This window comes from Carettochelys insculpta, chromosome 16 (genome assembly GCF_033958435.1).
Source record: "Carettochelys insculpta isolate YL-2023 chromosome 16, ASM3395843v1, whole genome shotgun sequence".
Classification (NCBI taxonomy): Eukaryota; Metazoa; Chordata; order Testudines; family Carettochelyidae; genus Carettochelys; species Carettochelys insculpta.
In genome coordinates this window covers 8,202,311-8,216,368 of record NC_134152.1, presented here as the reverse complement: position 1 = coordinate 8,216,368, position 14,058 = coordinate 8,202,311, and the positions used below count along the sequence as shown (strand labels likewise).

The 14,058-nt window shown below is 38.7% G+C and overlaps 1 protein-coding gene across 17 annotated transcripts in view; it reads right to left on the bottom strand.

The window, feature by feature from the left end:
- RBFOX1 (RNA binding fox-1 homolog 1) overlaps positions 1-14,058 on the bottom strand; it is a 1,793,461-nt gene that overhangs the window by 1,194,375 nt on the left and 585,028 nt on the right. For all 17 annotated transcript variants that reach the window (XR_012647710.1, XM_075010515.1, XM_075010513.1 and 14 more), the window contains exon 3: positions 10,154-10,201. Coding sequence is in view for 14 of the 17 variants with exons in the window: in XM_075010515.1 (XP_074866616.1) it covers positions 10,154-10,201 (48 nt within the window). In the remaining 3 variants the exon portion in view is untranslated. The remainder of the gene's footprint in view (positions 1-10,153; positions 10,202-14,058) is intronic.

Here is a 14,058-nt window from a genome sequence, read left to right as displayed (position 1 = left end):
TTTATGCAGTTCTTCTCTTGGTCAGAAATGCTGGAAAAAGAGCCTCTCAAGGTATTCTGTACCAGGCTGGAGTTTGTTATTCATGCAATTCTAGTCTTTTACTGAAGTTATTCAGAGGTTCTATTAGGAATCTTTCTGCTTACATTTCAGTGGGAGTTGGATTGGGTGCTGACCCACAACATGAGTGAATAAGGTATGTAGTTAAATGAGGAAAGTTTCTGGTATGAGGGTGGAAAAATACTTCAGGATTTTTTTTTTTTAAAAAGGTAACACTACTTTGAAAAATCCAAACTTAACATAAATAAGTAGTAAAAATGTTCATTTTTAACCACCCTCTCCCCTTCTCTTTTCAGTGAAATTTATAGAAAGCAAAGAAGCATATAAAACACTCCATTGTGAGGAGTGTATCTAGAGAAGATAAAGTAAGGAGCTCTGTGCTTTATTTTCAGCCGTGCCTCAGACTCACACGGTCTCACCTTGACTGGGTCTCCTTTCCATGCTTCTATTCCCTTACATAGAACTTAGGTAATATTATAATTGCCTTCTTCACTGGTGTTTGTAATTAATGTTTGCAAAGTGCTTTGAGATCCTCTGACAGCAGGCAATAAAGATGAACAAAGTACTGCCATCAATAAGTAGAGGAAAGTATTATTACACATACCATATTCCTCAAGAAGATAATTATGTCACTATGGGGAAATTTTCTAACCAACTGACCTATCACGTTATTGCCCTAATACAGACCATAAAGCCTATTACTCTCATAAACCCTCAGAACTGTGAGCACAAGTGTTCGATGTCTGTGTCAAGAGGCATCTCAGACGTATTCGCTTTGTGAACTACGTTCCTGCTGGAGCACAGAAAATGAACTGAAATTTCTTTAGTGACCTTGAACCACTGAGCTAATAACACTTAGCTGCTAGTTAATGGTCAGCATTACGGTGCCTCCAAGGGACACCGGAGAGAATGTCATTGCAGATTCCAGCAATGGCAAGTCTATAAAAATGGAAGTGGTTTGAATCAAACTAAGAATGTAGAAACAAAACTAGGGAACAAAATGCATGTGTCACACTGGGAATGGAATGCAACTATGTGGCACAGAACACCTTTTAAACAAATTCTATTCTGTTTTCTCTAGTTTTTTTTTTTTTTAAATTCACTAACACTACCAAGAAGAGTGGAGTTACAGTTCAGGGGTCTTGCCCCCAGCCCCCGCCCTCTTGGTAATAACTGATATGGGAAGCTCAAGGGTGGCTATGAAATATCAAGCTTAGAAGTTCTGGGTCTCAGCCATGACACAAATTATGCACAGACTTCAACCGCATGTCACCTTCCAGTTCCCTCCACATAAGGCAGCATATCACCACCCAAAATACAATTTTTTAACAAAAGGCTTCTTTATGCCATTCAGTTGCTATATGTATTTTACCCCAGTGACAGAGTAGGAGAAGAGAGGAGTAAACAACTTAGTGTATGCCCACACAGCTGCTAGGAAGGTGCTTCCCACAACAGAAGTCCGATGCACTTCAGCTTTACTGAAGGTCATGTGTGTGTTAAAAGTAGTTGTTCGGCCACAGTGTCATGGGTGGTAGCTTGGGCTAGCCACTAAACTACAATCCCTCCTGACACCTAGGGTACATAATTGTGTGGCTATCCTAAATGGTCATCTGTCATCTAAGCCATGTTGCTGCTTGGTGTGCTAGCCTTGAGCCAGTGTCCACCTGGTAATAGTAAACTAAGGATTTGTGGCTAGTTACTTGTACTTTTTTCATGTGAGGCTGAAAGCCTGAAGGTAAATACTAATCTCAGACTTGAGAATAATTCCCATCAAATTCAAAATTCAGAAAAAACAGACGCAACCACAAAATGTTGGAAAAACAATTGACAATCACTTCATTCTAAAATCTCTACATTTGAGCCAAAAATAAAAAAAAAAAAAAAGACTTAGAACAATCAGTAACAGGCAACCTATCAGCTATCATTTTCACTTAAGAACACATGCAAGCCATGATTGTATTAGAGGCATTCAAATAGTGCTTTGAGGCCGCAACTGCATTTGGAGTCCCACCATACCAAACAAAATAAATGGGTTTGTGTCCCAAAGACTACTTAGTCTGTTTTGTCTGTTTAGACTAACAGTTAGGCTATGTCTACACAACAGAGCTATTTTGGGATACCTCAGTAACCCAAAATAGCCACTGAGTGTCTTTGAAACACTTATTTTGAAGCTTTCCAAAATAATAGACATGCTATTTCAGCATCCCTGTATACCTCGTTGCAGGAAGAGTAAGGGAGACCACTTAATAGCACCTTATTTCGACATTTGGTGCTGTTTAGACAGTGCCAACTGCTGAAACAGCCTATTTCGAGTTTAGTCTGTCGTGTAGCCTTATGGACAAATGACAAACAAGCCATTTCTGAGAAGTACACAAAACAGGTCATTTCTTCACATAACACTCCCCTCTGAAGAACTGCAATAGCCAACTTCTTCTATTGTTCAACTTCATTGGCCTCCCATTTGACTATATACCCTATGAAAACACAGCATAATTCAGTGGGGGAGGATTGCCTTAAAAATGTCTGCTAAGTTCTATTCACTGGAAATGAGATGGAAATCTATGCAAGTTATTTGGTTTTTAAATAAAAAGAAGACAGATCTAACAGAGCAGCAAAACTCGTGCATAGGTGTGTATATATTTTCCCTGAACCACTTTGAAAGGGCATTTTTCTTATGCTAATTAACAATGGGTACATTTCTGAAAGTTCAGTTTTCCTAGAAACCATCCTAAAATCTAGGCACCTTTAATTCAAGGGTTAAAATCTTTTAAGTCTTCAAAATTAAATTAAAACCTCACTTTCTCAAAAGATGTTGAGCATTTCTTGGAAATATCACACCAACATGCATTTTTTTGATATTTCAGCAAAATGATACCAAAATGGGTGAGAGGAGGGGCACACTTAAAACTGCTACAATTCACAATTGTTTTATGTTTGATCTTAAAACTGGAGAGTATCATGGGTGATTCACTGCTTTTTATATAAACTGTTTTGCTCATATAACAAAATATGCACATTTTACTTTTAAAAATGTCAGTTTTGTATCACAGCTGATCCCATAAAATTGATGGTAAAATTACTGTAGTTTGATTTTCATATTCATTTAAAAGCTATTTCATATCTTACTTTTCAAGAATTTAATATTCCTCCCAAGCAAAAGTAATATGAGATTAACATATATTTGTGCTGAGCTATTCTTCCCGTGTAAAAATTATAAATCATTAGAAATTTGGAAAAAATCAGCTGTGCATTTAAATCTCTAAACATGTGAACATGTTTATTTTATAGTTTGAGATGATGAATCCTCATGAATCGTCTGAATATCTGAAATGCCAATATATCCAAAGAAGTTGAAATTCTACACTCAGACAAAAGAGATGTACATCTTAATGAAATTGCACATGTATGCATATAGTGCTATTTTGTTATTAATTAGAAAAGTTTCCATTAATTAGTAAAAACATGCTTAGAGATATTTTTCATTATTAAATAGCAAATAAAAGGCTGATAATGCAGCATTTCCTAAATTCACTAGATTGTGTCTAGTGCCCAACATGTATTCTTCTGAGTGTTGTAAAGCTAATTTCTAAGCTCCTGCTATAGACATCCAAGAACTCTATTCAAAAATGTTTTGTTTTTGTGGAAAAAGCCTGTGACACATTTATTAAATGATTCCAGGATGGGATCACAGCTTGTAGCTGTGACTGAAAAGTACGGTTCTCTACACTAAAACTAAAGAAATGAACTGGTAGACAGCAGAATGAACACAGTAAACCCTTGATTTTATGGGCCCCGATTTAGCAGACTTTGGGAACAAAGGGCATGCCATCATTATTCTTGAAGTCAGCTGGGGTCTGTAAAATTACCGCCCCCTGGAAAAAAACACACACAGGAACTTACCACTGGTGCAGCCTGGAGGAGCCACTACCACCTCCTCCAGAGCTGCCATGCATGCATAGTTGCTCTGGTAGCAGCTCCTCCAGCCTGTGCAGTGGCACCCTCGAGCCATGTGTGGCGAAGTGGCTGCAGCTGCATCACAAGGCGCCTTCAGCCATGCACTGCCTGGCACCTCTAGCCACAAAGCAGCTGCAGCCGCATGGCCAGGTGCCTCCAGCCACGTGCGGCAAAGTGGCTCCAGCTGTGTGGTGGTGTGCCACCAGTCATATGCAATGGGGCACCTCTGGCTGCACCACCTGCACCTCAGCAACCCAGCAGGGTCCAGCAGCTCCTCTGGTTAGTTTCAGAGTTTTTTTGGTAGGGGGAAGGAGAGTGGGAAAGGCTAGGACTGGGGAAGCCTGGTAGGCAGGTAAATTGTCGCATAGAACAGTCTTTTAGTAATAGTGGACAACTCCCCCCGCCCCGCATTAGTCCATTATATCGAGGGTTTACTGTAGTTGGATCAGCCGCTGGAGGGGAACATAAAATACTTCCTATAGCAGTGTTACAATTAGATAAAAACTACTTTGACTGGCCCTTTCCCTCCTGCACCCATCTTCTCATAGAGCTCAAGTTGATTCCCAAAACTTGGGGGAAAATGAATAGAGAGTACAGACACAGAAGCACAAAGAGCAACATAGTTCAATATACAATATGTATTTTGGGATTTCCATTTTCAAAAACTAGGCACAGGTATAACCATACTATAGCTCTATGTTTGAGCTGAGTTATATCTGTATCAAATTAGCTGTCAATGGCTCTTGACTGCAACCTTGCATGCTTCCTTCATCAAAGGCTCCCTTGAAATTTGCCCCAATGATGTACTCTCAGAACGATTGTGTGTGAAGGTGGGGAAGGCGAGATGAAACTCTCCTGTATGCTCTCTATACTTGCTCTTTGAGATTGTCATATTATGAAAAGAGCAGGAACCAAAAGGGCTGTTTCTACACAAGCCACTTCCTTCGGAGTGAAAGATGCTAATGAGGCACAGATGCAAATTCCCCATGCCTCATTAGCATAACATCACATGATTTGGAGTCTGGAAGACTGTTCCTTCAGACTCCGAAACACCATGTAGAAGTGCGTCCACAGTGGGGGCTTCCAGAACGAGTCCTCTTTCCAGAGGTGCCTTCTTCTGGGGCTGCACTTCTACATGGCATTTTGGAGTCTGGGAGAACGGTATTCCGGACTCCAAATCATGTGACATTATGCTAACGAGGCACAGGGAATTTGCATCGGCACCTTATTAGCATCTTTCGCGCCATGTATTAACATGCCACTTCCTTCGGAAGTGGCCTGTGTAGAAATGGCCAAGGAGAAAGACAGGAGACAGTAGTAATAAAAAGATTGCTGTTATATAGCAGCAGCCAAGGTGAAATCACAGAAAAGTCCTCCAGGAGATGTTGGAGGAGGGCAACATGACAATTATATGAACAGAGGGGTATTCACCTTTATGGCATAAGATGTAGGGCCTCTTTTTTATTCCCCCATTTCCTTGTCCAGTTACATTTTTTTCCTTTCCTTTTTATTGGGAATTTAATCTCTAATATTAACAGGTTATTGTGTATAACAATGTACCTTTCTGTGATGAATGAGGTGTTCTGTGAGGTGTTTAAATTTTGGACCCACTGGCTATGTCTACATATGTCAGGTATATGTCTACACTAGCACCCCCCTTTCAAAAGGAGGATGCTAACAAGACACTTTGGGATGTGCTAATGAGGCTCTAAAATGAATATGCAGTGCCTCATTAGCATAAGGGCGGCGGTGGCACTCTGAAAGTGCCACTTTCCATCACGCATGGCTCGCCTACATGGGGTCCTTTTCGTAATGACCCCACACACTTTGAAATCTCCTTATTCCTATCTGGTTACAGGAATAAGGAGATTTCAAAGTGTGCAGGGTCCTTTTCAAAAGGACCCCATGTAGACAAGCCATGCATGATCGAAAGCAGCACTTTCAGAGTGCCACAGCTGCCCTTATGCTAATGAGGCACTGTATATTCATTTTAAAGCCTCATTAGCACATCACAAAGTGTATCATTAGCATCCTCCTTTTGAAAGGGGGGTGCTAGTGTAGACATCACCACTATGGCTTATTTCAAAATAGGCTCTATTCTCTGTCTACACAGCCCTACTTCAAAATAGACACACATTACGATTATACCTGGAAAAATATTCCAGGAATATTAAAAGAAACAAGCAGAACAAATAAAACCACCCACCCTAGTACTCCTTTACCTTGGTTCTTTTGATCATTTGAGGCCGTTGGGTGAGGACTGCTTGGTTTGATGTTTGAAATAGATTATTCCCCCACCTCGCAATTATAGTTTCTGATGGTCAGAAATGGTTTTGTTGAAACGCCCCAATAATTCCTGTTCTTTTGATAGTTCCAGACCAACTGTATAGACTCAATAGTACAAATATCTACCCTTATCAAAAAAATATCCCAGGAATATTAAAAGAAACAAGCAGAATAAATGAAACCACCCACCCTAGTACTCCTTTACCTTGGTTCTTTTGATCATTTGAGGCCGTTGGGTGAGGATTGCTTGGTTTGATGTTTGAAATAGATTATTCCCCCACCTCGCAATTATAGTTTCTGATGGTCAGAAATGGTTTTGTTGAAACGCCCCAATAATTCCTGTTCTTTTGATAGTTCCAGACCAACTGTATAGACTCAATAGTACAAATATCTACGCTTATCAAAAAAATATCCCAGGAATATTAAAAGAAACAAGCAGAACAAATAAAACCACCCACCCTAGTACTCCTTTACCTTGGTTCTTTTGATCATTTGAGGCCATTGGGTGAGGATTGCTTGGTTTGATGTTTGAAATAGATTATTCCCCCACCTCGCAATTATAGTTTCTGATGGTCAGAAATGGTTTTGTTGAAATGCCCCAATAATTCCTGTTCTTTTGATAGTTCCAGACCAACTGTATAGACTCAATAGTACAAATATCTACGCTTATCAAAACCAAAACCAACCATTGACCTAACAGGCAGTAGTATTCAGACACAACTAAAAGGGTCAAGAAAAAAAGTTTACAAAGAGTTACACGTTCTAAATATATTTGAGTGACAGAAAATGAGTCTTGGAACAAGAAACCTCTATGTAAAAGAGTAAATCAAAATCATCCAATAAATACAAAGCCTCTAAACTGAAGAGTAGAGAAGATTATAGTACAGATTTTCAAACTACTGTACTCTAAATGCTGACCTTCTTTCCCAGTGAAACATATTTAACTAAAGCCTGACCTCTTCATGGTTAATGTAGGACTGAGTTAGCCTGTTTGCCAGACATACTAGAAAAGTCAGGTATTTAACTGTAGCCCTCCAGCTTGAGATATAGAACATGCAACTAAATTAAGCATGGACTACATATACCTTTGGTAAATGAGTGTTAGTCTGAGGCCACAAAGAAAATGTAATTAACTTACAAGTGAAGTAACGCAGACTCAGGCTATTTATGGAGACTGAAGGGTAATATTTTTCTGGCTGCAGTCAGCCAACTTTTCCAATATTTATGCTAAAAAGTGAACCAATACATTTCAGAATTTTTCCATTTTAGGAATTAAAACTCAAGCTAGCAATGTTCAAGCCTACTGCCTAAAGTTACGCTTCAGAATCCAAATACACACCTGAAGCATGTACTGAAAAGTGCCCCAGTAATCCTAATGATGCACATACTTAAATATTTGGATGAAATGGTACCCTAAGTTGAAGGGGCCTCACTCTGCTACTTGTACTGGCTAAATTTAAGGTAGCACACACTCAGATCCTCTGATAATTAGGCTTCTACCTGGTAAGTATAGTGGCATGGATTTAGCTGGACAACATTAGTCATCCAGATTTGAAGACTGTCCAACATTAGTCATACTAATTTAAATGGAAAAGAAAGAAAAATATATAAGCATTTCAGAGGCTCTGAGAGGTAAGTATATTTAATTTCTTTTGCAACTGTTTGTGAATATTACATTTGTTGTAGGATACAATAACTTGTTAAAGCCCAGGTTCAGTTCTTTGTTCTTAATAAATTTGTTCTTAATAAATTTCTCCAAACATTGAGTTTTTGTTCTACTACTTCTTGAAAACTTGCAGTGGAATGTCTGGAATACCTTAATGTTCTCTCTGAAAACTGGATTCAGAGACCATTTAACATCAAGCCAAAACGGGAAGCTAACTAGTAAGTTAAAGAAATACGGTAAGGAAAACACAAAAACATGCTCTGCTATCCTCCGAACTAAGATGCAGAGACCAACAACAAAAAGAAGATCAGATAAGGAAGGAGGGGGAAAACCTGGAGATTCAATGTACATTGAAAATATTTCATCTCTATTTATGACAAAAACTACATATGTGACATGTGAATGGTGTTTTAGTCAGGCATAAAATTTGTAATGTAAAAAACATCGAAATTTGAAGCCTCCAAATGTGTTATGCATTTTAATTTAAAAACACCTTGGTCCTTTAATCAGAATAAGGATGGCAATGAGGAAAATTTAAATATTTTTAAAACTTCAACAGCAGAGACATTTTCAATTTATCTATATGAACTTTACTACCTTTTGTTCACAAGCAGCACCACTAACTAATCAAAAGCATTTTGGGGCTCTGCTATGAACAGCTGTTCAGAAGCAATTTGAACACTCAAAGAAACACTGCTATATTTACTTAACCTCTAACCATGAGAAGCATTACAACATTCAGTTAGTTCTATTACATTCAATGATTACCTGAATAAATATTTCATATTCCTACCTTTCAATAGGGAAACCCAAAACACACACCACACTCCACAAAAAACAAACCCTAACCTTGGTTTTCACAGGACATGTATCACCTGAGTACCTTGATAATTCTAGTCTTCAAAACATCTAACACTAATTGCAGCTGTATTTGAATACCTAACCTAAATTCCCAAGTATGTCTTTTGTTCAGCGGAATACAAGTTTTCTCCCTGCACTCAATTACTGACACTGACATATCCCTCTCATATATTACTTAACATTCTGCTGCATGACTTCCAATATTACATTACACCATAAACAGGAAGTTGACTTTGAGTGATATATGAGCTTGGGAAATAGCATATGAAAAGAAATTTCTCAACAAACATGCAATTGAGACAAAAATCAGACACTTAAAAACCTGGCACTCACAGAAAGAGTTAAATATTTATTTTTGAGAAAAAGAGGAGTTATTGCCTCCAAGTCCAAAGTTATGAAAGCATGTTTCTTTGAAGGTGCTATTATTTGCAATACTTCATTTTACAGTTTAATTAAAGCAATGATAAAAATAGAGTTTGTTTCAACATATGGTTTTGACAGTGTCATGCTATCTGTAATTACTTTATCTTTGCAGGGTGCACAAGACCAGTGCCCAGGTTAATAAAAGTCCTCAGATACTTGGTAAAAAGCACTTATTAAACACCAATATTAATTTTTAAACAAAGCATTACATATTACTTGGTTTTTTAATGAACAGATTAAAATTACTACTCCTAAACCTTTTAAGGACAAGTAATTTAGACAGAGAAGAAAACCGGAAAAAAATAGATATACATAAATATACGTAATTTCTTGGTTATCACAATGGGAAAAGACATTAAGAGACAACGTTATTATACATTATCAATTTAGAAGAGAAGGACTGGATTGCAGGACAGATATATAGATATGACTTTGAAAAGTATGGTAATTATCACCTGGATATTTCAAGAATATCCTATGTACTAAAGTTCATTGAAGCGGATTTATGTGATGCTATTGTTAACATACCCTCAATAGCAAGAGCAATGGAAAGTAAACTTGAAATAGATATGGCTTTTACACTGTTTTACTACATGCTCAAACAGAATGGAGAGCTGAAACTCTCTTCAGACCAAATGATTAAATAGATTTTTAAACATGAGTACACTTCATAGTTAAATTAGCATCCACATTCTTTATGTTTTCAAAAGGCCTAAATATGTTTTCCAATGTTCCCCCCCCAAGCCCCAGAGGCTCATGTAATGCTAAAATGCATATCAGAAAACTCAAATTCAGAAACTTTGATTTACCTTACGATTATTAAGATTGTATAAGAATTTGATAGCCTTTAATCACATTTTTCACCAAGCGCATTAACACAAAATGGCATTAAAACAAATCACTTACTTTTCTGTCTTCTGTTTCTACGCAGGAACTGCACTCTGCTTTAGTATCCTGAGAAGACAGGTAGATGAGGAAGGGGAGGACAACAAAAACATTGGTCAGAGAATGAACCACTTTCACAGAACACATATACACCATGGTTACTGAACATCTCAGAACAAAGGAAAGAAACCAAAGTCCTGAAATTCACTGCTCCCCCCGCCACCTGGCCCCCTCTGCCTGTGGCGGCTGTTGGTGCTGTTGAGCAGGTCACCCTTAGTGTTAGAGTCTCTCCTGTGTGCAAGTATAAAGTTTCACAGAGCTACACTGCCTTCTCTGTTGAAGGAGAGATGTTCTAAGTTAACACAGCAACCGTGTAATTTACATGACCATTTCTTGTAAAAAAAAAAATTATATATGGGACAATGCCATTCCCTGTATTTTCTTGGACATGCACTTTGCTAAGACAAGGTTAAAAACATTTCCAAAGCTTATTATTTTTGTTATTTTATTTGGTTGCCCACTTTCTTCAAAGAGTACTTTCAGTATGAGAAAAATTAAGACTTCTTCTGATTGTCTAGGCAAGTGTTTCTCAGCCAGGGGTATGTATACACATACCCTTGGGAGTACACTGAGGTCTTCCAGGAGGTACATCAACACATTTAGATATTTGCCTAGTTTTACACACCCAGGCTACATAAAAACACCAGTGAAATTGGTGCAGTCTAAAAGTACATTCAGAGAATGACTTGTCTGTATTGCTTCATATGCCTCATGCTGAATTGTAAGTACAATGTTTTAATTCTAATTCATTTATTTCATAAAATAGTAGAAAGTCAGCAAGTTTTCAGTAGTAGTCTAATGTGATATTTTTGCATGTAAGTAGTTTTTGAGAGAGGTGTAACTTGGCCGTTGACAAAACAAATCTGACTACTGAACAGGGTACAATAATCTGGACTGGTTGAATGGCACCGGTTTCAAGACCTCAGATTACTTTAGGACTATGTTCCTCAACCAGTAGTAGCTTAATATAATCTGATACAAAGTGTCAGACTGCAATTTTCCGTCTGCTGCCAGACAGCATTTTCCCACAAAATTCTTATTCCAACAAAATTACAGAAGGTTAAGAAATAACGGAAACCGTGGCTGTATTGATATCCGTTATCTTCTTTGGACAGGCACAATACAAGTTCTTCCATGCAACTCAAACCACTGATCTCAGAACTATCAAAAGGGAACCAAAAAAAAAAAAGAGTATGTCTCTAGATTAATTCTGGTAACACACATCAAATCAATACCTTTAATGTTCTTTACCAGTACCACCCTGAATTTCTGTCTTTCAGCTGTCATATTGTATTCCATGAACGCTTATACCCAAAAGTTCTCTCTCAAGCTTGACTCATTTCAAAATTTCTCTTCCCAATGTGTTAGGAGGACAGCACCATCTATCCATTAGTAGCCTTTCCTCAATTTTCTTTTAACAGAAATCACTTCCGTTTATTCTCCTCCATTTTGCAAATGAGGAGAATAAAACAAAGCCAAAACCACCACACCATTTCTTCTAATATGATACTAGTGCAGACAATTAGGAAAGGCTTTTTACCTGTTATCCATGTCCTAGATCTCCTTTTGGAGATAACAGATGGCATTTTAAATACATTTACTGCTTAATTTGAATAATATAAAATTTCATATTACCAAGAACAAAAGTTCCTCTAACTCATTTGCTGACACAAATTAAACAAGTGCAGAATAAAGGGGCTCACCTTAGATTCAAGCTACACTTCAGCTACTGCAAATAAGCAGGGTGTCAAATATTGCTTTGCAAGGGGCCTCAATCCTTTATTCTTCTACATCAGTGGTTCTCAACTTTCTCTTCTTTCTGAGCTCCCTCCCAATACTATAAAATGTCATGGCCCACCTGTGTAACAACTGTTTTTCTCCATATAAGAGCATAGGTGCTGAAACTAGGGGTACAATTACACCCCTGGCTTGAAGTGAGTTCCAACATATACCAGATTTAAAGTTCGTTTCAGTGGCTTTCAGCATCCTAGTTATACAAATAGTTCCAGTGCTCATGCAGAAAACCCAGGGCCAGCATTATGGGTAGCACGCCAGGCATTTGCCCAGAGTCCCACACTATAGGGAACTCTGTGAAGTTGCTCAGGCTTTGTCTTCAGTCCTGGGTAGCAGGGCACAAGGCAGCAAGACTGACTTTCTGCACTCAGCTTCAGTGAATCTCATGCTGGCTCTGGTTGGTACGCTCCTTGAAACCTGCTCATCCACCACCCAGGGTGTCATGTACAAGAACATATGGACACTATTCCTACCCATCCTAGCTGATTGTCATTGATGCACCCAAACTCCACGAATTTATCTAGCTCTTTTTTGAACTCTATTAAATTCCTGGCCTTCACAACATTTTCTGGCAAGGAGTTCAACAAGTTGACTGTGTGCTCTGTGAACTACTTTCCTTTTGTTTGTTTTAAGCCGGTTATTCCTTTGGGTGATCCCTAGCTCTTATGTTACAGAAAAGGGTAAATAACTCGTTTATTCATTTTCTCCACACCAATCATGATTTTATAGACCTCTATCATATCCCCACCTGAATCATCTCTTTTCCAAGCTAAAAAAAATCCCAGTCTTAATCCTTCCCATACTCTACTAATTTGTTACTTTTTTTTTTAAGATGAGTCATCCACATGCAGCATTCAAGATGTGGCTGTACCATGGATTTATATATAGTCAATGAAATACTTTTGTCTTATTTTCTATCCCTTTCTTAATAATTCCCTTTTTTTGTCTTCCATTGCACAATAAACAAATGTATTAGCTTTTGGGGTATGAGACTCAGGAAGTGTGTCTTTCTTACTCATGGAAACTTGTGACCTAATAAATGTGTTAGTCTCTAAGGTGTTACAGCACCATGTGTTATTTGTGAAGCTATAGACTAACACCACTTACCACTCAGACTATCGCACACTGAGTGGATGTTTTCAAAGAACTATCCACAACAACTGCAAGATCTCTCTCTCAAGTGCTAACAGCTAATTTAGTCCCCATCATTGTATATGTATAGTTGGGATCATGCTTTCCAGTAAGCATTGCTTTGCATTTATCAGCATCGAAATTCATCTGCCATTTTTTGCCCAGTCACCTAGTTTTGTGAGATCTTTTTGAAGCTCTTCATAGTCTGCTTTGGACTTAACTATATTGAACGGTTTTATGTCATATACAATTTTCATCACCTCCATGTTTACTCCTTTCTCCTGAACTTTGTTATTTTGCTATTAACCTTTCCCATTAAAGATTTTTTACCACAAGGAACTCACTAGCATGCACTTGTTAGAAGTGCAAGAAAATGCAAAAGTTACTTCACCTCTTCAAAACATAACACCTTTCTTCTTAATTAGGAACGTTTTCTGTGTCTCAATGGCTACGTCTACACGTGAAGCCTACATCAAAGTAGCCTATTTCGATGTGGCGACATCGAAATAGGCTATTTCGATGAATAACGTCTACACGTCCTCCAGGGCTGGCAACGTCGATGTTCAACATCGACGTTGCGCAGCACCACATCGAAATAGGCGCAGCGAGGGAACGTCTACACGCCACAGTAGCACACATCGAAATAAGGGTGCCAGGCACAGCTGCAGACAGGGTCACACGGCGGACTCAACAGCCAGCTGCTCCCTTAAAGGGCCCCTCCCAGACACACTTGCACTAAACACCACAAGATCCACAGAGCCGACAACGAGTTGCAGACCCTGTGCATGCAGCATGAATCCCCCGCTGCAGCAGCAGCAGCCAGAAGCCCTGGGCTAAGGGCTGCTGCACACGGTGACCATAGAGCCCCGCACGGGCTGGAGAGACAGTGTCTCTCAACCCCCCAGCTGATGGCTGCCATGGAGGACTCCACAATTTCGACG